Source organism: Onthophagus taurus, chromosome 1, assembly GCF_036711975.1.
Source record: "Onthophagus taurus isolate NC chromosome 1, IU_Otau_3.0, whole genome shotgun sequence".
Classification (NCBI taxonomy): Eukaryota; Metazoa; Arthropoda; class Insecta; order Coleoptera; family Scarabaeidae; genus Onthophagus; species Onthophagus taurus.
Window position 1 is genome coordinate 2,153,865 of NC_091966.1, and position 25,949 is coordinate 2,179,813.

Here is a 25,949-nt window from a genome sequence, read left to right on the forward strand (position 1 = left end):
GAGCCGGAAAAGAAAATTAACTGTCAAATGTCAGATTATTTATAGAACAACCACCAAATGTATTTATAATTCTAAATATATAATAATTTAGAAGTCTTTTTCATTAAAAAACGGTCAATTTATAATGTCCGATCCGGAATTAGAAGAAATTCGGAAACAGCGTCTCGCCCAGATGCAATCTCAATTCAATGTGAGTTTTTTTTAGGTTATGTGGCCCCCTTTTAATTTAGAAATTGTGTTTTAGGCTGGTGATGGATCGAATCAAAAAGTCCAAGAAGAAAAAGCGAAACAAATAGAGGATATGAAAAATTCTATTTTGTCCCAAATTTTGGATCAACCAGCGAGAGCAAGATGTAATGATTTTAATTGTTACGATTTAAACTCGTTTGTTTATGTGTTGTAGTGAATACACTCATGTTAGGAAAACCAGAAAAGGGAAAAATGGTCGAGTCTATGTTGGTCCAAATGGCTCAAAGTGGACAGATTAGAAATAAGATTGGGGAAAAAGATCTCGTAGGTTTATTGGAGAGTGTAAATTCCCAGTTGCCTCAGAATAAATCGACCGTAAAGTTTGATAGGAGAAGAGCTGCCTTAGATTCTGATGATGAATATTAATTTTTTTTATGTTTAAGTTACAATCTTAATATTATTTGATAAGATTTTATAATGAAAATGAAAAAAGAATGGTTATGAATCAAGAAATAAAAAGAAATTTACCCCACAACATTATTATTTACCTTTATAACTTCATAATCTTAAATAACCATCAACTAAAAATTTCTCTACAACGCAGTTAACAAAACAGACGCAATAATTATCAAAGAAAAAATGAGAAAAACGTCTCGAAACGAACAAAAACGCAATTTCCTTTATCTATATACTTGTGTCAGCAAAAATGCACATAGCATCGAAAATTCCGGTCGGTTCCGTAACTTTTGTATCTATACAGAAAGTTCCAACGTGTACTATAACTGCGCATGATCGTTGACGTGTGTCTCCTATCAAAAAAAAAAACCGTACACAAATTCCCTTCTGCGATCACTTTTGACACAACCAGCTGTGCGTTTAAGACGTGGCTTCTCGGTTAGTGTAATCGTTTTTCTGTTTTTACGTAGTATTTCTTCTTTCGATTTCTTCGATTAACAACGCTAATTAGAAACAGAAACGATGGCCCCAAAACAAAGAATGCGTATCGCCAACGAAAAAGCCATGAAGAACGTTGTGCTTAGAGGAAATGTACCCAAGTCGCAGGTAAGTCAAACATATTGTTTTAGTTATCTTAATTTATCTTTAAAATTAAGTTTTTTTTTCAATATGCATAAGTAAATTTAGATGAAAAAAGTTTGTGATTTAATTTTTATTATTTTAGAAACCAGAAAAGGATAATTATCCCGTCGGACCATGGTTGTTGGCGTTATTCATATTCGTGGTTTGTGGTTCAGCAATATTCCAGATAATTCAGTCGATCCGTATGGCATAATAATGAAGACTAAAACGAAGGAGAAACAACCCCCCTCAATAAGAACCAGATGTAATTTATTTTTGTTAACTCCTTATATGTATATGTGTATAAAAGTATATCTACTCAACTTTTTATTACATACCAAGATCGAAGCCTCAAACGACTTCATCCCCGTGTGCAATTAATTTTTTTTTTATCATTTTGTTGCGTGTACATTCGCTGTAATAATGGGATTTATTAATTTTGTCTTCAATTCATTGCATTTAATTTAATACTTATAAGTCTGTACAAAGCTCACTTTTTTTCATTCTGTTCGATAACAGAAATACAATAATTTCAAGTAATAAAGATGCCACAGAACCGTGATTTTTAAAATATTAAAAAGTGTGGAAAATCTCAGCTGCATTCCAAGCGTTTCTTTGTTAGAAATTTTGTGGGATATGAATGTTTTACAATGAAATAAAATAAATATTTTACAAGATAATTACAGTGTTTTATTGTATGTGATACCTTATATTATAAATCATCCTCTTTAAAAAAACATATATCACTTTGTTATTTAATTTTTATTCTAAGAAATTTTTTTTGAAAGCTTTGCATTTATGATCTTAACTTATCAAGAATATTTTTGTCAAACTTTAAACAATCATATCTGATTTATTTTTAATGATAAATAAATGATTTTTACACCAAATTAAAGCTGATATTATCCTCTTTAAAAAGATATATATCACTTTGTTATTTGATACAAATTTTTGTTCTGAGAAATGTTTTTCAAAAATTTGCATTTTTGATTTTAACCTAACCTATCAAGAATATTTGTCAAACTTTAAAGAATCACATCTGCTTTATTTTTAATGATAGCGAAATAATTTTTATATCACATTAAAGCTAAAATCATCCTCTTTAAAAAAGCATATATCACATTGTTATCAGATTTTAATGTTTTTCGAAAACATTGCATTTTTGATTTTAACCTAACCTATCAAGAATATTTGTCAAACTTTAAAAAATCATATCTAATTTATTTTTAATGATAGAGAAATAATTTTTATATCACATTAAAGCTAAAAGTATCCTCTTTAAAAAAGCATATATCCCATTGTTATCAGATTTTAATTTTTTTTGAAAACTTTGCATTTTTGATTTTAACCTACCTATCAAGAATATTTGTCAAACTTTAAAGAATCATATTTAATTTATTTTTAATGATAGAGAAATGATTTTTATATCACATTAAAGCTAAAATCATCCTCTTTAAAAAGCATATATCACATTGTTATCACATTTTAATTTTTTTCGAAAACATTGCATTTTTGATTTTAACCTAACCTATCAAGAATATTTGACAAACTTTGAAGAATCATATCTAATTTATTTTTAATGATAGAGAAATAATTTTTATATCACATTAAAGCTAAAATCATCCTCTTTAAAAAAGCATATATCACATTGTTATCAGATTTTAATTTTTTTTGAAAACATTGCATTTTTGATTTTAACCTAACCTATCAAGAATATTTGTCAAACTTTAAAGAATCATATCGACTTTATTTTTAATGATAGAAAAATAATTTTTATATCACATTAAAGCTAAAATCATCCTCTTTAAAAAAGCATATATCACATTATTATCACATTTTAATTTTTTTCGAAAACATTGCATTTTTGATTTTAACCTAACCTATCAAGAATATTTGTCAAACTTTAAAGAATCATATCTAATTTATTTTTAATGATAGAGAAATGGCTTTTATATCACATTACAGCTAAAAGTATCCTCTTTAAAAAAGCATATATCACATTGTTATCAGATTTTAATTTTTTTTGAAAACATTTCATTTTTGATTTTAACCTACCTATCAAGAATATTTGTCAAAATTTATAAAATTATATCTGCTTTATTTTTAATGATAGAGAAATAATTTTTATATTACATTAAAGCTAAAATCATCCTCTTCAAAAAAGCATATATCATATTGTTATCACATTTTAATTTTTTTCGAAAACATTACATTTTTTATTTTAACCTAACCTATCAAGAATATTTTTCAAACTTTAAAGAATCATATCTAATTTATTTTTAATGATAGAGAAATGATTTTTATATCACATTAAAGCTAAAAGTATTCTCTTTAAAAAAGCATATATCACATTATTATCACATTTTAATTTTTTTCGAAAACATTGCATTTTTGATTTTAACCTAACCTATCAAGAATATTTGTCAAACTTTAAAGAATCATATCCAATTTATTTTTAATGATAGAGAAATGGCTTTTATATCACATTACAGCTAAAAGTATCCTCTTTAAAAAAGCATATATCACATTGTTATCAGATTTTAATTTTTTTTGAAAACATTGCATTTTTGATTTTAACCTACCTATCAAGAATATTTGTCAAACTTTATAAAATTATATCTGCTTTATTTTTAATGATAGAGAAATAATTTTTATATCACATTAAAGCTAAAATCATCCTCTTTAAAAAAGCATATATCACATTGTTATGGGATTTTAATTTTTTTCGAAAACATTACATTTTTGATTTTAACCTAACCTATCAAGAATATTTTTCAAACTTTAAAGAATCATATCTAATTTATTTTTAATGATAGAGAAATAATTTTTATATCACATTAAAGCTAAAATCATCCTCTTTAAAAAAGCATATATCACATTGTTATCAGATTTTAATTTTTTTTGAAAACATTGCATTTTTGATTTTAACCTACCTATCAAGAATATTTGTCAAACTTTATAAAATTATATCTGCTTTATTTTTAATGATAGAGAAATAATTTTTATATTACATTAAAGCTAAAATCATCCTCTTCAAAAAAGCATATATCATATTGTTATCACATTTTAATTTTTTTCGAAAACTTTACATTTTTGATTTTAACCTAACCTATCAAGAATATTTGTCAAACTTTAAAGAATTATATCTAATTTATTTTTAATGATAGAGAAATGATTTTTATATCAAATTAAAGCTAAAAGTATCCTCTTTAAAAAAGCATATATCACATTGTTATGGGATTTTAATTTTTTTCGAAAACATTGCATTTTTGATTTTAACCTAACCTCTCAAGAATATTTGTCAAACTTTAAAGAATCATATCTAATTTATTTTTAATGATAGAGAAATGATTTTTATATCACATTAAAGCTAAAAGTATCCTCTTTAAAATGATATAGCACTCTGTAATTCGAATTTAATTTTCGTGTAGAAATTTGATTTTGGAAATGTTGCAATTTCCGTTTTGTCCTAACCCATTAAGAAATATTGTCAAATTTTAAAGAATCCAACCTGATTTATATTTCATGATAAATAAACGATTTTTATACCAAATTAAAGCTAAAATCACCCTCTTTAAAAAAGCACATATCACATTGTTATGGGATTTTAATTCTTTTCGAAAACATTACATTTTTGATTTTAACCTAACCTATCAAGAATATTTGTCAAACTTTAAACAATCATATCTGATTTATTTTTAATGATAACTAAATGATTTTTACACCAAATTAAAGCTGAGATTATCCTCTTTAAAAAGATATCACTTTGTTATTTGATACAAATTTTCGTTCTGAGAAATGTTTTTCAAAAACTTGCATTTTTGATTTTAACCTAACCTATCAAGAATATTTGTCAAACTTTAAAGAATCATATCTGCTTTATTTTTAATGATAGAGAAATAATTTTTATATCACATTAAAGCTAAAATCACCCTCTTTAAAAAAGCATATATCACATTGTTATGGGATTTTAATTTTTTTCGAAAACATTACATTTTTGATTTTAACCTAACCTATCAAGAATATTTTTCAAACTTTAAAGAATCATATCTAATTTATTTTTAATGATAGAGAAATGATTTTTATATCACATTAAAGCTAAAAGTATTCTCTTTAAAAAAGCATATATCACATTATTATCACATTTTAATTTTTTTCGAAAACATTGCATTTTTGATTTTAACCTAACCTATCAAGAATATTTGTCAAACTTTAAAGAATCATATCCAATTTATTTTTAATGATAGAGAAATGGCTTTTATATCACATTACAGCTAAAAGTATCCTCTTTAAAAAAGCATATATCACATTGTTATCAGATTTTAATTTTTTTTGAAAACATTGCATTTTTGATTTTAACCTACCTATCAAGAATATTTGTCAAACTTTATAAAATTATATCTGCTTTATTTTTAATGATAGAGAAATAATTTTTATATCACATTAAAGCTAAAATCATCCTCTTTAAAAAAGCATATATCACATTGTTATCAGATTTTAATTTTTTTTGAAAACATTGCATTTTTGATTTTAACCTAACCTATCAAGAATATTCGTCAAACTTTAAAGAATCATATCGACTTTATTTTTAATGATAGAGAAATAATTTTTATATCACATTAAAACTAAAATCATCCTCTTTAAAAAAGCATATATCACATTGTTATCACATTTTAATGTTTTTCGAAAACATTGCATTTTTGATTTTAACCTAACCTATCAAGAATATTTGTCAAACTTTAAAAAATCACATCTAATTTATTTTTAATGATAGAGAAATGACTTTTATATCACATTAAAGCTAAAAGTATCCTCTTTAAAAAAGCATATATTACATTGTTATGGGATTTTAATTTTTTTCGAAAACATTGCATTTTTGATTTTAACCTAACCTATCAAGAATATTCGTCAAACTTTAAAGAATCATATCGACTTTATTTTTAATGATAGAGAAATAATTTTTATATCACATTAAAACTAAAATCATCCTCTTTAAAAAAGCATATATCACATTGTTATCACATTTTAATGTTTTTCGAAAACATTGCATTTTTGATTTTAACCTAACCTATCAAGAATATTTGTCAAACTTTAAAAAATCACATCTAATTTATTTTTAATGATAGAGAAATGACTTTTATATCACATTAAAGCTAAAAGTATCCTCTTTAAAAAAGCATATATTACATTGTTATGGGATTTTAATTTTTTTCGAAAACATTGCATTTTTGATTTTAACCTAACCTATCAAGAATATTCGTCAAACTTTAAAGAATCATATCGACTTTATTTTTAATGATAGAGAAATAATTTTTATATCACATTAAAACTAAAATCATCCTCTTTAAAAAAGCATATATCACATTGTTATCACATTTTAATGTTTTTCGAAAACATTGCATTTTTGATTTTAACCTAACCTATCAAGAATATTTGTCAAACTTTAAAAAATCACATCTAATTTATTTTTAATGATAGAGAAATGACTTTTATATCACATTAAAGCTAAAAGTATCCTCTTTAAAAAAGCATATATTACATTGTTATGGGATTTTAATTTTTTTCGAAAACATTGCATTTTTGATTTTAACCTAACCTATCAAGAATATTCGTCAAACTTTAAAGAATCATATCGACTTTATTTTTAATGATAGAGAAATAATTTTTATATCACATTAAAACTAAAATCATCCTCTTTAAAAAAGCATATATCACATTGTTATCACATTTTAATGTTTTTCGAAAACATTGCATTTTTGATTTTAACCTAACCTATCAAGAATATTTGTCAAACTTTAAAAAATCACATCTAATTTATTTTTAATGATAGAGAAATGACTTTTATATCACATTAAAGCTAAAAGTATCCTCTTTAAAAAAGCATATATTACATTGTTATGGGATTTTAATTTTTTTCGAAAACATTGCATTTTTGATTTTAACCTAACCTATCAAGAATATTTTTCAAACTTTAAAGAATCATATCTGCTTTATTTTTAATGATAGAGAAATAATTTTTATATCACATTAAAGCTAAAATCATCCTCTTTAAAATGATATACTACCTTCTAATTTGAATTTAATATTCGTGTAGAAATTGGTTTTTGAAAATGTTGCAATTTCGGTTTTGTCCTAACCCATCAAGAAAAATTGTCACTCTTTAAAGAATCCTACCTGATTTATTTTTCATGATAAATAAACGACTTTTATACCAAAATAAAGCTAAAATCATACTCTTTAAAAAAGCATATATCACATTGTTATGAGATTTTAATTTTTTTTGAAAACATACCATTTTTGATTTTAACCTAACCTGTCAAGAATATTTTTCAAACTTTAAAGAATCATATCTAATTTATTTTTAATGATAGAGAAATGATTTTTATATCACATTAAAGCTAAATGTATCCTCTTTAAAATGATATAGCACCCTATAATTCGGATATAATTTTCGTGTAGATTTTTCTGATTTATTTTTCATGATAAATAAACGATTTTTATACCAAATTAAAGCTAAAATCACCCTCTTTAAGAAAGCATATATCACATTATTAGGGGATGTTAATTTTTTTCGAAAACATAGCATTTTTGGTTTTAACCTAACCTCTCAAGAATATTTGTCAAACTTTAAAAAATCATATCTAATTTATTTTTCATGATAAATAAACGATTTTTATATCACATTAAAGCTAAAAATATCCTCTTTAAAATGATATAGCACTCTGTAATTCGGATTTAATTTTCGTGTAGAAATTTGATTTTGGAAATGTTGCAATTTCCGTTTTATTTTAACCCATTAAGAAATATTGTCAAACTTTAAATAATCCTACCTGATTTATTTTTCATGATAAATAAACGATTTTTATACCAAATTAAAGCTAAAATCATACTTTTTAAAAAAACATATATCACATTGTTATGGGATTTTATTTTTTTTCGAAAACATTGCATTTTTGATTTTAACCTAACCTCTCAACAATATTTGTCAAACTTTAAAGAATCATATCTAATTTATTTTTAATGATAGAGAAATGATTTTTATATCACATTAAAGCTAAAAGTATCCTCTTTAAAAGATATAGCACCCTGTAATTCGGATTTAATTTTCGTGTAGAAATTTGTTTTTGAAAATGTTGCAATTTCAGTTTTGTCCTAACTCAACACGGAATATTGTCAAACTTTAAAGAATCCCACCTAATTTATTTTTCAAGATAAATATACGATTTTTATACTAAATTAAAGCTAAAATCATCCTCTTTAAAAAAGCGTATATCACATTGTTATGGGATTTTAATTTTTTTCGAAAACATTATATTTTTGATTTTAACCTAACCTATCAAGAATATTTGTCAAACTTTAAAGAATTATATCTAATTTATTTTTAATGATAGAGAAATGATTTTTATATCACATTAAAGCTAAAAGCACCCTCTTTAAAAAAGCATATATCACATTGTTATCACAATTTAAGTTTTTTCGAAAACATTACATTTTCGATTTTAACCTAACCTATCAAGAATATTTGTCAAACTTTAAAGAATTATATCTAATTTATTTTTAATGATAGAAAAATGATTTTTATATCACATTAAAGCTAAAAGTATCCTCTTTAAAATGATATAGCACCCTGTAACTTGGATTTAATATTCGTGTAGAAATTTTTTTTTGAAAATTTTGCAATTTGGGTTTTATCCTAACTTGTCAAAACATATTGTCAAACTTTAAATAATCCTACCTGATTCATTTTTCGTGATAAATAAACGATTTTTATACCAAATTAAAGCTAAAATCATCCTCCTTAAAAAGCATATATCATATTGTTATCAGATTTTAATTTTTTTCGAAAACATTGCATTTTTGGTTTTAACCTAACCTATCAAGAATATTTGTCAAACTTTAAAGAATCATATCTAATTTATTTTTATTGATAGAGAAATGATTTTTATATCACATTAAAGCTAAAAGTATCCTCTTTAAAATGATATAGCACCCTGTAATTTGGATTTAATATTCGTGTAGAAATTTGTTTTTGAAAATTTTGCAATTTGGGTTTTATCCTAACTTGTCAAAACATATTGTCAAACTTTAAATAATCCTACCTGATTCATTTTTCGTGATAAATAAACGATTTTTATACCAAATTAAAGCTAAAATCATCCTCTTTAAAGCATATCTCACTTTGTTAACGGATTTTAATTTTTGTTCTAAAAAATGTTTTTCGAAAACATTACATTTTTGGTTTTAATCTAACCTCAATCAAAGATATTTGCCAAACTTTAAAGAATCATATCTGATTTGTTTTTAATGATATAGAAAATATTTTTGTATCAAATTGAAGCTTAAACTATGCTCTTTAAAACAATATATATCACCCTGTTATTTGAGTTTGATTTCATATAGAAATTTGATTTTGAAAAATTTAATGAATGTATATATGTGATATGACGGAGTTACGTAGATAGCATGTGAGGCGGGTAGGGATGTGTATGCGTTTATGGAGAGAATATGGAATGAGAAGGCTGATATTTATCATTTATGAATCTTTAAATGTGTATAGAAAGAAATTATCCAAAAGACTATGTTATAGTACAGAAAAAACACTTTGTTGATTTAATAGTTTTAATGTTAACTAACTCATATGGGTTTATACTTCTGTCAGCCTTTGCTAACGCTATGTAATGGGCGATTTCTTCAGCAGCCACATTCTTGGGTTGCTCTTCAGAAGGCTGCTCTGTCGTAGATTCTTCACAACATGCCCAAAATAGTTTATAAGTTTCTGAATCGACATTCCCACTTTCCTTGTCTAAACGAGGTCTTTTGAACACCATTTGTGTATCCGAATCATTATTTTTGTCGTCTAAAGAAAGCTTAATTGTAAGACCTTCTCTGAGCGCAACTCTACGGACCCGTTCAACTTGGACAGCGTCAAAGAAATAGTTTTTATAGTGGGGATCTAAAAATGTCGACAAGTAATATGTCTGTAATAATCAAAGTGTTCAGTTTGTTGAACCAACGCATCCTTCTTTAGGTATCTGGTTAATGAAACTGTTTTAGGTATCACATCTGATATGGGCGCATATGTGGAACTTGTTATTTTTGTTATCTCTTCGAATCAAACTAATTTCTTAATAAAACCATAATAAAGTATTTATCGTATCAAGAAAAAAGATAACTTTCTAATATTTCTTATAAATCCTTTCTAAAAACTGATTACTTTCTCATTAAATCGTTATGTTTTTATAATTTGATCCTTTCACCAAATTCAATTAAGCTTGAATTTACCAAAATTCCTCCTCAAATAAGTTAGTTTTTCTTACTATCATAAACCAATAATATAATACTCAAAAATCTCGTTAATGATTTTGTTATGAAATCTCTTATTACCTAATAAAGTTTTTAATATTGGGCGATTTCATAAAAAGATAAATCAATTAACCTCCCAGATATGAATATTTACCTAAAATATTAATTATTATTTATCTCTTCGCGCGTTAATCGAAGCAAACAAATTAAATGATGATACGGAGGCTCTTAATTCCTCCACATTTGGTTTCGATCGGCGAAAATGGCACAGCATTTTCTCGAACAGGTAAGAAATTTCACAAAATAATCACAAAACCAACTAATTCTTTATATTTCATTTTAAGATTGAATTATTAATGCAATGGCAACAAATGAGAATTGCTGAAGATCATTTACAAAACTCTCGAAATTATCGATGGTTATCAAATAAGCGACCATCGATTCTGTGGATTTCCGTAACCGATGAATATAAAATCAGAAAAGCTTTAACAAAAGTAAAAATATAATTAAAACATTAATTAATTTATTAATTAAGAATGTGATTATTAATTTTTAGGTGGATGAAGATCAAAGATTAAAAGTTTTGAAGCAGCTTGTAAAGTGGTTGGAGGAACATCCAAAGTCCGCGACTACAAAAATCCCCGAAATATGCGTTAAATTCTTAGAACAACAAGACACATCGAACATCATTACGAAAGCAAATCTTTCTAGAATGTCCAGTTTTAGAAGCAGTTTGCGAAGATTATCGTTTTTTCAAAACCGCGTCATTCCTGAGGTTGTTGTCACACAACAACCCGATCATAAATGCGTAACTTTCAACGAAGAATTAGTCGTTTATAAGATTTAAATCGATTTTGATAATGAAATTAAAATTATTTGAATTTAAATTTTGAATATTCAATTGTACCAACCTAAATTTTTGATTGGGCTTAATTTATTTAATTATTAAAAAAAAATAAAAATCTTATTAAGATAAAAAACTTTTTTTGTGGCTTATTTTAGAATAAATTAATTATTATTGTAAGAATTTATTTAGTTTTACATTAAATTAATTTATAAAGTAAATATTTTTTGAGGTTAATGAAACGACAACATAACCTATATTTATTATTTACATGTGTCAAATATAAAAAGATTTTTATGTGGTTATATTTAAAATGCCGAAAGAACAATATAGAGAAGCGGATGTAGTCCGAAAAATGTACGTTTTAATCTTCTTATAAAGTAGTTTAACTTTATTTATTATTGTTATAGATCCCATGTTAGTTTTGGGGTTGAAAGCTCCGAAAGTATGCAACAACAAGCCCATATACATGTTGTTGCAAAAAATTTATACAACCAAGATTTACAACGAACCCCAATTCCTTATGGAGTCTTAGATAAACGACTTGTAATTAAAAATTTTAATTTAAAATATTCCTTTTTAATTATTTATATTTATAGGGTACAAATTCAAAGGATTCGCCTTGTTTAACATGTGGAAAACACCTAAACGAATGTGTTGGTCACTTTGGATACATAGACTTAGAGCTCCCTGTATTCCATACAGGTTATTTTCGTAGCATCATAAATATACTTCAAACAATTTGCAAGAAATGTTCGAGAGTTTTATTGAGCGATTCCGATAGAGATTTATTTCGATTCAAATTGATTAATCCTAATTTATGTTACATGACAAAAAGAAATTTACGAAAAAAGATTACCGATAAATGCAAAAAAGTGCATAAATGCCCACATTGTAAGGATATTAATGGGGTTGTTAAAAAAATGGGGGCCACTAAATCTTCAGCGTCCGGTTCGGTTTTAAAAATTGTTCATGAAAAATTTAGGGGGAAAAAAGAAAAAGATCCCGTTGTGCAGGAACAAATGGGTAAAAATATAAATCATTTTGATGATTTTAATTTATGAATTTATTTTTTTAGAGGAATTTGCTAAAGCCATTGAAATGAATCCAGATATTCAAGTTTCATTAACATCCGGTCCTATTTTGGAGATTTTAACACCTATAGACGTTTTAAAATTGTTTCAAAGAATTCCTAATCAAGATATTCCTTTGTTGGCTATGGATCAGGGAAGGTATCTTTTAAAATTATTATTTTAGGTTTATAATAAATGTTTTTGTTGTAGAGCCACCCCAAAAGATTTAATTTTAACACGAATCTTGGTACCACCTGTTTGTATAAGACCCTCAGTTATTTCTGATTTAAAATCAGGAACGTAAGTAATAAAATATTGATAGAGGTTGACCCTTTAAATTGATTTAATTTTTTTTTGCAATGTTTAGAAATGAAGATGATTTGACAATGAAACAATCAGAAATTATTTTTATAAATGATGTTATTAAAAAACATAAATTATCTGGAGCGAATGTTAATATTTACCAAGAAGGTTGGGATTTTTTGCAACTACAAACAGCTTTGTATATAAATTCAGATCTCTCTGGAATTCCTTTAGCAATGATGGTAATTTAAAAATTCAACTAAATATGTACAGGGTGGTTCAAATTCGATGTCCGAATAGGCTATCTCAGAAACTATAAGAGTTAGAAAAAAAGTAGCTTATATGTCATGATCTCGTTTTTCGAAAAACTGCTAATGTCAAAAACCTCAAAGCGCTATCGTCTTTTGTTTTTCCCCTAGAGACCAAATTTGAAAATATCGTAAAACCAGCAAGTGCAATTATCTTGCTTATTATTATAGGTGGAGTATTATAACTAAGACATTATATGGACACTTTTTTACAGAGAATTTGATGAAGTAGTCAAACAAATTTCGGTTTTAGATTTTGAGATATTGTGACAATTTTCGTTCTTTTAATTGGAAACAACCACTAATTATTCGCTTATTAAATTCGCTATTTTTTTCTGATTACAAAAATATAGGGTTAGATAGGTCTATTTCTTATTGTTTTAGAATAAAGCAAAGAACAAACTTTTTTTTGGTGTCGTCAAAGAAATTAAATTTACAGTTTCCTGTAAATTACGATACTATAACTAAAAATTATATACTAAAAATTTATATAAAATTTACTTTGTCTACGACTACCTTATAATATGTACCTTATGAATGAGTTTTCTAAAGCAAAAAGGTAGTCATTTTTCACGGAGTGAATAATAGCGTGAATAATAATCACGGACATTCACGGGTAACCAACTTGACAGACTAATAATAATTATTTGAAACGTTAAAATTTCAAAAAACGTCAATTTAATTCAATTTTTTAGGAGTTTCTAAATGTTTGACATTAAAAAAACCTAAACAAATTCCTTTTTTCGTATGATTTAAGCATAAATTAATTAATTTTCGTAAAGATAACGACGTTTTATAAAACTGACATTTAATTTGGACAAATTGTTGTGATGTTGGTTACAGTTAGTAACATTGAATTTGTGTCACGTTGACGTTTAACTTTTATTCAAAAATTTATTTAAAAAATAAATTTATGGAATCAATTTCAATAGTCGTGGACAAAGTATAGTATTCGACTCGCATATAATGAGCTATTATTCACTCAGGTTAATTATGCCACTCGCTACGCTCGTGACATAAACTTAACCTTCGTGAATAATAGCCCTCATATGCTCATAGTATAATGATATGAGAATAATAGATGATAGAGAATATATTGAATAATATACTATTACCCACTCATTAATGAGCATTATTAATGGTTAATGAGCTGATTCTGAAACTGTTTTCAGTTTTTCTCTATCATGTCCAGTTTTCGAGATATCCCAAAAATTTGGAAAATCGTAAATTAAAAAAACAGTAACGGTTCATGTTCAGTATATTTTGGAACATCAGACTCTCCGTTATTTTACTACAGGCTAAAACAACTCAACAAAATCACATTTTTTTGGCATTTTTCCCATTTTTTTTTCACTTAATCGCACCGTAACAAAAATCTGGTAAATTAACGATATCTCCGGTAAAATACTAGGTGTCGGTTCTACCACGGTGTCCAATACTTTGATATTTAGAGAATTAAATGTTCTACAGGATAAAATAGCTAACTTTTTTGTTCATATACAGGCTGTTTCTAAATTGATGCGAATGATTTCAAGGAGTGATTTTTCAGCAAAAATTAAGGTCTATCATATAACTTTTTGTTCAAAACCCATTCCCCACCGAGTTACAACACTCTAAAGTTAAGGGAAAAAGTTGTTTTTATTTAATAAATCCACTATGGAGGAATTTAGTAGAATGAAATTAGCAGATAACTGTTGCTAACAAAATGACACTTTTTGACGATTTTTATAACCGGAAAATGTTATTACAAGGGGCTGAAAAAATCAACCCCTATAATATTTTGCATCAGAACTTTTTAATGTCTCTATATTTTGCTATTTAAAACTTGATTAAAGGCCGGTTCTTCAGTCGCTAGATAAACTCCAGTTAAGTAATATAACTCGGTATAACTTGAAAAGTCAATTCTCATCAGTTTAAAGATCGATATATCGAGAACCGTCCGATGAAAAAAATTGCGGTAGCTTTGTTGTATTCACTGAACATTTCTACATAACATATGTGCATTTGAAAATTTTCGACTCCGCGGTTTTCCTAAAATCGCGAGTTAAATGAAAAAGCAGCCTATTTTTGATGGAGCCGGCAACTTTGTCCACTCTGTGATTTATTTTCTGAAAAGCTATCCGACGAGTAGAAATTTTCCAGACATTTCTACACATATTTCGATTTTTATAAGATTTTGCAAAATTTTCCAAATATATCTAGAGATTTTGCAACAATTTGCTCAAATCTTCAAAGACATCTTGTTATTTCTGAGTGAATCGAAAGCTTTTAAAGCATTTTTACAGAAATTGTACGATTTTCCAAGAATATCCAAGAAAAAAGGATATCCATTAATAATATCTAGGATTTTAACGATTCTCAAAAATTCATATAAGCATTTCCAAGTATGCCCATAAGATTTTCAAAGATACCATTCGAATTTCTCAGGTGTTTTGATGAATCCAACGAGTTTCCAGAGATTTCTATAGATATTCAGGTTTTCTAAAAGGTTTTATGAAAATTTCCAAATACATCCAAGGATTTTGTACTAATTTCCTAAAATTTTCAAAGATAACCAAATATTTCTAGAGATTTCAAGGAATATCTACAGATTTTTACGAATATCTTAGGATTTTTGAATATATCCAAGGTTTTTGAATGATTTTTAGAAAAATTGGAAGGATTTCCATGGATCTTATTATTTCCACGAAATTTTCAAAAGATTTCAACGAGCTTTCAAGTATACCATAAAAATTTCTCAGAATACCTAAGGTTATCTAGGATTTTGCAGAGATTTCTACAGAATTTCACGTTTTTAGAAGATTTTATAGGAATTTCTAAACATATCTAGAGATTTTGCAATAATTTCCTTAAATGTTCAAAGACATCTTGTTATTTCCGAGTAAATCGAAAGCTTTTAAAGGATTTTACAGAAATTGTACGATTTTCTAAGAATATCCATGAAAAAAGGATATCCATTTATAATATCTAGGATTTTAACGATTCTCAAAAATTTTTATAAGCATTTCCAAGTATTCCCATAAGATTTTCAAAGATACCATCCGAATTTCTCAGATTTTTTGAGGAATTCAACGAGTTTCCGCAGATTTCTATAGATATTCAGGTTTTCTAAAAGGTTTTATGAAAACTTTCAAATACATCCAAGGATTTTGTACCAATTTCCTAAAATTTTTAAAGATAACCAAATATTTCTAGAGATTTCAAGGAATATCTACAGATTTTTACGAATTTCTTAGGATTTTTGAATGTATCCAAGTTTTTCGAATGATTTTTAAAAAAATTAGAAGGACTTCCATGGATATCTATGGATTATTATGAATGTCAAGGATATTTAATTCTTCCCAGAAACTTATGTAAGCATTTCTTATTATTTCCATGAAATTTTCAATAGATATCAACGAGCTTTCAAGTATACCATAAAAATTTCTCAGAATACCTAAGGTTATCTAGGATTTTGCAGAGATTTCTACAGAATTTCACGTTTTTAGAAGATTTTATAGGAATTTCTAAACATATCTAGAGATTTTGCAACAATTTCCTTAAATGTTCAAAGACATCTCGTTATTTCTGAGTGAATCGAAAGCTTTTAAAGGATTTTTACAGAAATTGTACGATTTTCCAAGAATATCCAAGAAAAAAGGATATCCATTAATAATATCTAGGATTTTAACGATTTTCAAAAATTCATATAAGCATTTCCAAGTGTTCCCATAAAATTTTCAAAGATACCATCCGAATTTCTCAGATTTTTTGAGGAATCCAACGAGTTTCCAGAGATTTCTGTAGATATCCAGGTTTTCTAAAAGGTTTTATGAAAATTTCCAAATACATCCAAAGATTTTGTACCAATTTCCTAAAATTTTCAAAGATAACCAAATATTTCTAGAGATTTCAAGGAATATCTACAGATTTTTACGAATTTCTTAGGATTTTTGAATGTATCCAAGGTTTTTGAATGATTTTTAGAAAAATTGGAAGGATTTCCATGGATCTTATTATTTCCACGAAATTTTCAAAAGATTTCAACGAACTTTCAAGTATACCATAAAAATTTCTCAGAATACCTAAGGTTATCTAGGATTTTGCAGAGATTTCTACAGAATTTCACGTTTTTAGAAGATTTTATAGGAATTTTTAAACATATGTAGAGATTTTGCAACAATTTCCTTAAATTTTCAAAGACATCTTGTTATTTCTGAGTGAATCGAAAGCTTTTAAAGGATTTTACAGAAATTGTACGATTTTCCAAGAATATCCAAGAAAAAAGGATATCGGATGTTTCTATAAATTTTAAGGAATGAAGACACATTTTTAAAGATCATCGATTTTTATGGATATCTAAAGATTTTTGAGTGTATCCAAGGTGTTAGAATGATTTTTTAGAAAAATTGGAAGGATATCTAAGGATATCTAGGGGTTATTACGAATGTCCACGATTTTTAGTTATTCCCAAAGATTTATGTAGGCATTTTTTAGTATTTTCAGAAGATTTCAACTGATTTTTCAAGCATACCATGAAGATTTCATAGAATTCCTAAGATTATCTAGGATTTTGAAGAAAACTTTAAAAAATTGTTTTACTTATTATTGAAAGTACTGAAAGTAGATAAACTACTTGGAGTAAACAAATAGTTCTTCAAGTACTTCTTATGTCAAACAAGTATCCAGTACATTTTAAGCTAAATACTGAAAGTACAAGTATTAAGTACCTACAATTTGAAAGTACTGGCAGTAAAAAAGTACTGAATACTTTACTTGCAGTACATTTTTATTGCAAGTAGCTCAACTCTGATTACAATGACAAATACTTTGCTTTTTCGTGAAAAATTCTGCAAATTCGATATACAGTTACACGGGATGTAAGGTGTAAATAATTCCATTGCTGTAAGCGGGATGTCAATACCTCGCTATCAATCTTCGACAACTTCAGGTCTCTAGCTAAGTTATGTAGTTCTTTCTGTGACATTTTATGGTTTATTTTGGCATCATAGTCGCTGCTATATCTCTCCCCTTTATTCTGATCACTTTCACTGGATTGCGCTAATCGGTCAGAACGATTTGGTCTTCTTTGTTTTTTGTTTATGCCATCTAAGTTTATATTACAAAAATAGCAGTCGGAATGATCTGATATCTATGACCATAACATTGGAATACCAAACTGTAAATACACTTAGAATTGATATGTTCTTCGTGGTTGTTTGAGACCGAGATAATAATAAATTTAATGTGATGAATTCTTTTTTGGCAGCCAAAAAAACCTGGTCGAGGATTAGTACAACGTTTAAAAGGCAAACAAGGTCGTTTTCGCGGGAATTTATCCGGAAAGCGAGTTGATTTTTCATCAAGAACCGTAATTTCACCAGATCCAAACTTAGAAATAGACCAAGTTGGAGTTCCCGTCCATGTAGCGATGACCCTAACGTATCCAGAACGAGTTATTCACGCCAACATTAATCTATTAAAACAATTAGTTATTAACGGCCCCGATGTTTGGCCCGGCGCAAATTACGTACAACAAAAAGGATCGTTATTTAAAAAATATCTAAAATATGGAAATCGCGAAAGATTAGCTCAAGAATTAAAATTGGGCGATTTGGTTGAAAGGCATCTCCACAACGATGATGTTGTTTTATTTAACAGACAACCGAGTTTACATAAATTATCGATTATGGCTCATCGGGCTAAAATTCATTTTAATCGAACGTTTCGGTTGGTTTCTATTAATTCTTAAAGATTAAATAAACATAGAAATTCGTTTTAGATTTAATGAATGTGTTTGTAATCCATACAACGCTGATTTTGACGGCGATGAAATGAATTTGCATTTACCCCAAACTGAAGAGGCAAAAGCTGAAGCTTTAATTTTAATGGGAGTTAGTAATTTGTATTAATTTTTTTCTAATTAATATTTTATTTAATATTTTTAGAATAAAAGTAATTTGGTGACTGCTCGAAACGGGGAATTATTAATCGCCGCTACTCAAGATTTTTTAACTGGCGCTTATATTTTATCTTCTAAAGACACCTTTTTAGATAAAGCTCACGCCGTGCAATTAGCTGCAACTTTATTGGCCGGAAATGATTCCGCTGCAACTGTTGAGCTTCCAAAACCGGCTATTTTAAAAGTAAAGCTTTTAATTTAAATCTTTTTCTTGTATTAATTTATTTTAAATTAATAGCCTCGCCGTTTATGGACCGGAAAACAAATAATAAGTTTAATTTTTAAACCAAACAAAGCCAACCCAGTTAAAGCCAATTTAGAAGTAAAAGGAAACGCGTACACAAGAAATCAAGAACTTTGCGTGAACGATTCTTACATAATAATCCGTAACTCCCAGTTAATAGCTGGAAGATTGGATAAAAAACACTTAGGTTCTGGGGGAAAAGCTGGAAACATTTTTTACATAATCCTAAGAGATTTTGGTCAAGAATTCGCGATACGATCCATGTGGAGATTGGCGAAAATGGCCTCTTATCTCCTCATGAATACGGGCTTTTCAATAGGAATCGGAGATGTAACCCCTTCTGCGATCTTATTAAACCGAAAATACGGTTTACTTAAAGATGGTTATTCAAAATGTGACGATTACATCCAACAAATGGCAAATGGAACTTTAAAACCAGAAGCTGGATTTAGCGTTGAACAATCATTAGAGGCCGTTATCTTAAAAGAATTATCTGTTATTCGTGATCACGCCGGAAAAGCTTGCGTTGCTGAGTTAGTTCCAACTAATAGCCCGTTAATTATGGCGTTATCCGGTTCGAAAGGATCGGTTATTAATATTTCCCAGATGATTGCTTGTGTTGGACAACAAGCTTTAAATGGAAAACGAGTCCCAAATGGATTTTATAACCGATCATTACCACACTTTGAATTCGAATGTAAGTTTTAATTAAAAAATAAAATTTTAAAATTAAATTAATTAATTCCAGCAAAAACTCCCGCTGCTAAAGGCTTCGTAGAAAATAGTTTTTACTCAGGATTAACCCCAACAGAATTTTTCTTCCACACAATGGGAGGAAGAGAAGGTTTAGTTGATACAGCGGTAAAAACCGCAGAAACTGGGTACATGCAACGACGTTTAGTTAAAGTATTTAATTCCCAACAATTTAATTAAAAATTTAAAAAAATTTCTTTTTTAGTCTCTAGAAGATTTAGTTGTTCATTACGATGGTTCGGTTCGTAACGCAGAAGGAGATATCGTTCAATTAACTTACGGTTGTGATGGTTTAGATCCAACCTACATGGAAGGAAAAGATTGCCCAGTTGATTTTGACCGAGTCCTAAAACACATTCAAGCTAAATGCCCTTACAGGGATGAAACGGCTTTAGACGCCAATCAAATCAGAAAGGCGACTCAAGCCTTCATTTGTACAAACAGTTTAAAAGAAACCAGCCAAGAATTTCAAAATGAATTACGATTGTTTATGGAAAAAGTCGCGCAAGATGTGGAGAAAGCTTTAAAAAATTACGGAAAAGCTCAGGTAGGAAAAGAAGTGATGCGATTAACTTGTAGCCAATTAGTAACATTTTTGGAAACGTGCGGACAAAAATATGTAAGATCGATTATTGAACCTGGAACAGCCGTTGGGGCTTTGGCCGCGCAAAGCATTGGGGAACCAGGGACTCAAATGACGTTAAAAACGTTTCATTTTGCTGGCGTTGCAAGTATGAATATCACTCAAGGAGTTCCAAGGTATTTTTTTTACATTTAATCAATTAAAATGTTAATGTTTTTTATTTAAAGGGTTAAAGAAATTATCAATGCAAGTAAATCGATTAGCACACCAATAATAAGAGCTTCTTTAACGAGTCCTTATGATAAAGAATTTGCGAGGCGTGTTAAATGTAGAATTGAAAGGACAACTTTAGAGGATGTAAGTAAAATTGCTAATCACACTTTATAGTATGAGTTTGATAACTTCATCCAACCAAATTTTAAACCTTATGCCTGATGGCGTCGGATAAATCTTTTTTCTATTCCTCCATCCACTTCTTCCCACTATTTCCTTTATATTCTATCAGATATATCCCCTCTTTTCTTCCCAACTTCTGCCATTCTTTCCTCCCTCTCCTTCCTAGGTCTTCTCCTCTTTTTCTTATTCTTATTCTTTGCTTCAAATACCTTTTTTACTATTGTGTTATGTTCTATTCTAAATATGTGGGCGTACCAGTTTAGTTGCTTTCTCTCAATTTTGCTGCTTATGTCATCTTGATCTTGATCTCTCAGAAGTATATGATAATTTGGTTTTTCCCACATAACTTTTCTAATACTGGACGAATCTTCACACAATTTTCAGGCATAACGAGTGAATACAATTATATTATATTCCAGAGGATACAATATATGCCAAAGCATAGAGGCGTGACAAATTTCTTTTGAAAATCGATGTCAAGCCTAGAGATAACTTTTATTTTAATTTTTTGTTTCGCGTTATATTTTCTGAAAGTTATGAAATATTATTCTTAAGAATGAGTAAAAAGAAAGGAGTTCGAGATTTCTCGGAATCGACGCAGAAGGCCATCATATAGGGTGCTCGACAAGGATGCACACAGATGTAGCTCACCACGCAGATATCATCGGTATTGAAGACGTGGAGGACACTTGGTTGCTTCGTGACGAAGAAACTAAAATGATAGACCTCAAATCACCACCCGGCTGGAGGACAGGAACGGCGCGATGCTGTGCAGAGCGCCAACCGTCTACATCGACGGTCAAGAGGAGGCTGAAGGATGCAGGATTCATTGGTCGACGTCCGGTAAAGAAACCACTCGTTTCAGCTAAGAACAGGAAGGCGCGCGTGAAGTAGGCGAACGCGCCCCTCAACTGCACCCGGCAACAGTAGGAGAACGTCCCTGTGGAGCGACAAGAGCAAGTTCCTATTATTCGGAACTGATGGCATATCGATACGCCATCCTTTGGGCACTCACTTCGATCCAAACTACCTGCTTCCCACGATGAAGCATGTCGGTGGTTCCGTCATGGTGTGGGGGTGCTTCAGCAATGCTATCACCGGCCCTCTGGTTCGCATTACGGGCACCATGGACCGCCAGATGTACAGGGACTGTCTGCAAGATAACATGCTTCCTTGGCCACGCAAAAACATGGGTCGGTGTTGGCTGTTTCAACAAGACAATGATCCCAAGCACACATCCAGGAATGTCCAACTGGATCGCGCAGCGTTGAGTGGCGGTAATGGACAGGTGCAGCCAGAGCCCGGATTTCAACATCTTCAAATCACTGTGGGACACGCTTTGACACAAGTTGACGGGCATTCGGACCACTTCCGCCGACGAAAAGCTCCAACAGCTGCAGGCGAAGTGGGTGAAGATCGACCAATTCACTATCGATGCATTGATCGATTCCATGTCCAGATGTTAGGCTGTGATCAACAGGATGGGTTACCCAACCAAGTACTAGGTTGCTCTACATGGCTGATTGCCGTTCATGATTGTTATGTTGATATTTCTTGAGTTATGATTTATTTTTGTTGACATCGTTTTATAGCGTATTTTCGTATTTTAATAAAAATAATTTTTTAATAACTCAAAGTTGAAGCGGATTCTTCTACACAAGTCTATGTCATGTGAAATACATTGCAAAAACTGGTGAAAAAATGGTCTGCTTTCATAAAGTTTCAAAAAAGTGTGGGAAAAACCAAATTATCATATACTTTTGAGCGGTACTGTAATACTATGGTCAACCGTGTCAAAAGCTGCTTTTAGGTCCAAGAATATTAGGTATAGTTCATTGCCCGTCTCTATTTTCCTGTATGTTATCGTTCGTTTGTATGCTGCTTGTTCATCTTCTAGTTTATTTTCCACTACTCTTCATAACCTTTTTTTCTCAATGTTTCTGGTTCTAGGTCTAGTGTTAGTTCTACTTTTCAATAAAAATGTACCACAATCTAATGCTAAATAACAATTAAAACTAGAACTAACACCAGACCTAGATCTAGAAACATTCGGGTTTAGCCACACGTCTCCAGGTATCTAGATCTAGTGTTAGTTCTAGTTTTACACTGTCACTGGAACTAACACTACTCTTCTTGATCTTTTTTCTATTATCTTTGTGTATAATTTGTAACTTGTAGATGATAGGCATATAGCTCTGTAATTTTCATAGTTTGAGTAGCTTCCTCTTTTATGTATTGGTAAAATGATATTATCTTCCCAATCATTCGGGATTGTTTCACTTTTAATCCTAAATATTTTATCATCTCTGGATCTATCTTGTCTTTCCAAGCCTTGTCTGTTTTCATCTTCATCATTGCCTCTTCTATTTCCTCCATTGTTATCTCTTCAGTTGATTGTCTGTAGTCTCTTCCCTTATCTCATCTTCTGTTCCCTCCTCCATTGTTTGTGTCCGTTTTCCATCCTTGAACTTTTCTGCATAAAAATCCTCCCATATGTCCAGAATTTCCCTTGTAGTTGTCTTTATCTCCTTGTTTTTATCTTTGACTGCTTTTATTTGTTTCCTTTGATCTCCATTCCCTTTCCTTTCCCGTTAAAGTTGTAATATTCCACGTCCCCACCTTCTTCACTTCTTCTCAACCAACTTTCCTATTCCTATTTATCCTTAGTAAAGTCTCCTCTTCTTTCTACACTTAGTTTTTTGAATTTATAGGGCGTCTCTTTTTTTCTGTAATAAACTGTACGTTTATTATTCCTGCTTATTCATCCGCTATCTTGATCCTTTACAATTATTTTGTTGTATTGTCAATGAGCTTTAACTCCATTTCTCCCGAGTTCCCTTAGTTCAGTCATCAAATCATATCTCTCTCTCTGAATTTTTTTAGCATGGTCCTCATCTATCCATATGTTTGTGCCTTTCAACTCTTTAGCGTTTTTTAGGATATTCATCCTTCTGCTTTCCTTTGTTAGTTTTACTAATATCAGCCTATTGTTGTTCTCTTTATATGCTTCTATTCTACTTGTGATATTCCTCATCAAGTTAATCACCTTATTCTCTCTCCTTTCGAAACCTTTATTACCACATTTTTATGTCTTACCTCTCTTTCCAGCATATCTATACGTTTCTCCTATTCCACAATCTTCCCCTGAAGTTCCTCATTTTCCCTTTTGTATCCATTCATCCCCTTCTGATGTCGATCAGCTGTTCCTTTATGTTTCTGAATATATTTTTAATTTTTCGTTTTATTTATTCGTTTTATTAAATTCAATTTTTAGAATTAAATCTTCAGATTTTATTTATGAACCCCAAATCAAATTGTAAATAAGATATTTTTTATTAAGATTTTTTTTAACAGATATGCGATGCAATTCATACAGTATATGAAGGAGGTGACGCTTACTTAAAAATAGTCCTTTCCCTTGATAAAATAAGAGAACTCCAACTAGAAGTAGATGTAGACACCATAAAATACAGTTTATGCACATCAAAATTAAAAATAAAACCGGCAGACGTAAATATACGTTCATCTTCCGTAATAACAGTAAACCCCAACAGTAAAAGTCAACAAAAAATGAATATTAATCTCTACGAATTAAACGCCTCGATTCCAAGTGTCGTAATAAAAGGGTTACCAAACGTAAGCCGAGCTGTTATTGAACCAGAAGTAAAAGATGGTGTAACACGTTATCATCTATGTATTGAAGGTGATAATTTAAGGGAGGTTATGGCTACTTATGGGGTTGTTGGTACAAAAACGGTGTCTAATAATATCATTGAGGTGTTTCATACGCTTGGTATAGAAGCGGCGAGGTAATTAAATGAAGATTTTTAAATAAAAGAAGCTAATTTTATTGTTTTTGTAGACAAACTATAATGACTGAAATTAAAACTGTTATGGAAAATCATGGTATGAGTGTGGATTTTCGTCACATAATGTTATTGGCGGCTCAAATGACGCATACTGGAGAAGTATTGGGTATTACACGACAGGGTTTAGCTAAAATGAAACAATCAGTATTGAATTTAGCTTCAGTAATGCTTTTTTTTGTTATTTTCGTATTTGATTTTAATAATTTTTTAATTTTAGTTTGAAAAAACTGCAGATCATCTTTTTGATGCTGCATATCATGGTCAAACTGATAAAATTAATGGTGTTTCAGAAAACATTATTATGGGAATGCCTGCTCCTATTGGAACAGGTTTATTTAAGCTTTTACATAAACCTTTAGATGTAGACGAAAACCCAGAATCATTACCCCTACTTTTTGAAAGCGCTTTAGAATAAAGTTAATTTTGATATTTAAAAGATTGTTATAAATAAATAAGATTTTTTAAGATCTCGTTTTCTTTTGTTGAACCAATTCCCTAAGACTATTTTCAGCCTCCTTTAATTTCCCTTCTGCAAGTTGAATTTTTTCCGTTTCCTGTTTACCTTCTTTTGTGTATTCATCTATTTTTGTTTGAAGGTTTTCGATTACTTCTTCTCTGGGTGTCATTACAAAGCAACGTCCTAATGATTCATATATTTTAACGTTTTCGTCTAAATTCTTCACCTCCCTATTTTAATAAAGAAATAAAATAAAACAAAATGAGTTAATTAGATTAAAATACTTACAAGTGAGTTAATGTGGCTATTTGCTTGCACCTTCGAGCAACTTCGATGTTTCTTTGGCAATTTTGAATAACCTCTTTAGTCATTTGTTGTTTGGCTTGTAACTCGGTGAAAGCCTGAAATACTAAATTAATAAAACATAAAGGGTAATAGCAATAAATAAACCTGTTTTAATTCCAAATCAACTGCGTGCGACATTTTTTCACTCGACAACCCCAAATTTGGTTAGAAATTAAGAATACAATCTAATTTACCGACTTAAATGAAATTAGATAACGTTATTCAAAAAATTTTTTTTTATTTTTTTTAAATTTCGCAGTCTAA

The 25,949-nt window shown here is 29.1% G+C and overlaps 5 protein-coding genes across 5 annotated transcripts; 4 read left to right on the forward strand and 1 right to left on the reverse strand.

Annotated features, from left to right (window-relative positions):
• The first annotated feature begins 10 nt into the window (after window positions 1-10).
• LOC111423585 (programmed cell death 5) lies at window positions 11-724 on the forward strand. The gene is made up of 3 exons (XM_023056849.2): window positions 11-190; window positions 245-353; window positions 404-724. The coding sequence occupies exons 1-3, from the start codon at window positions 125-127 to the stop codon at window positions 613-615; spliced, it is 387 nt and encodes a 128-aa protein (XP_022912617.1). The 5' UTR covers window positions 11-124; the 3' UTR covers window positions 616-724.
• Window positions 725-1,023: 299 nt separating this feature from the next.
• LOC111423586 (stress-associated endoplasmic reticulum protein 2) lies at window positions 1,024-1,946 on the forward strand. The gene is made up of 2 exons (XM_023056850.2): window positions 1,024-1,251; window positions 1,370-1,946. The coding sequence occupies exons 1-2, from the start codon at window positions 1,168-1,170 to the stop codon at window positions 1,478-1,480; spliced, it is 195 nt and encodes a 64-aa protein (XP_022912618.1). The 5' UTR covers window positions 1,024-1,167; the 3' UTR covers window positions 1,481-1,946.
• An 8,861-nt stretch (window positions 1,947-10,807) lies between these two features.
• Window positions 10,808-11,479, forward strand: LOC111423584 (uncharacterized). The gene is made up of 3 exons (XM_023056848.2): window positions 10,808-10,855; window positions 10,914-11,063; window positions 11,126-11,479. The coding sequence occupies exons 1-3, from the start codon at window positions 10,832-10,834 to the stop codon at window positions 11,414-11,416; spliced, it is 465 nt and encodes a 154-aa protein (XP_022912616.1). The 5' UTR covers window positions 10,808-10,831; the 3' UTR covers window positions 11,417-11,479.
• Window positions 11,480-11,642: 163 nt separating this feature from the next.
• LOC111423594 (RNA polymerase III subunit A) lies at window positions 11,643-25,350 on the forward strand. The gene is made up of 16 exons (XM_023056858.2): window positions 11,643-11,770; window positions 11,824-11,959; window positions 12,013-12,439; window positions 12,492-12,645; window positions 12,697-12,786; window positions 12,854-13,031; window positions 18,346-18,806; window positions 18,859-18,970; window positions 19,025-19,222; window positions 19,277-19,979; window positions 20,031-20,188; window positions 20,241-20,794; window positions 20,846-20,975; window positions 24,369-24,823; window positions 24,877-25,045; window positions 25,101-25,350. The coding sequence occupies exons 1-16, from the start codon at window positions 11,727-11,729 to the stop codon at window positions 25,296-25,298; spliced, it is 4,167 nt and encodes a 1,388-aa protein (XP_022912626.2). The 5' UTR covers window positions 11,643-11,726; the 3' UTR covers window positions 25,299-25,350.
• LOC111423596 (prefoldin 1) lies at window positions 24,839-25,897 on the reverse strand. The gene is made up of 3 exons (XM_023056860.2): window positions 25,791-25,897; window positions 25,629-25,741; window positions 24,839-25,570 (listed from the first exon to the last, which is right to left on the reverse strand). The coding sequence occupies exons 1-3, from the start codon at window positions 25,821-25,823 to the stop codon at window positions 25,345-25,347; spliced, it is 372 nt and encodes a 123-aa protein (XP_022912628.1). The 5' UTR covers window positions 25,824-25,897; the 3' UTR covers window positions 24,839-25,344.
• Window positions 25,898-25,949: the final 52 nt, after the last annotated feature.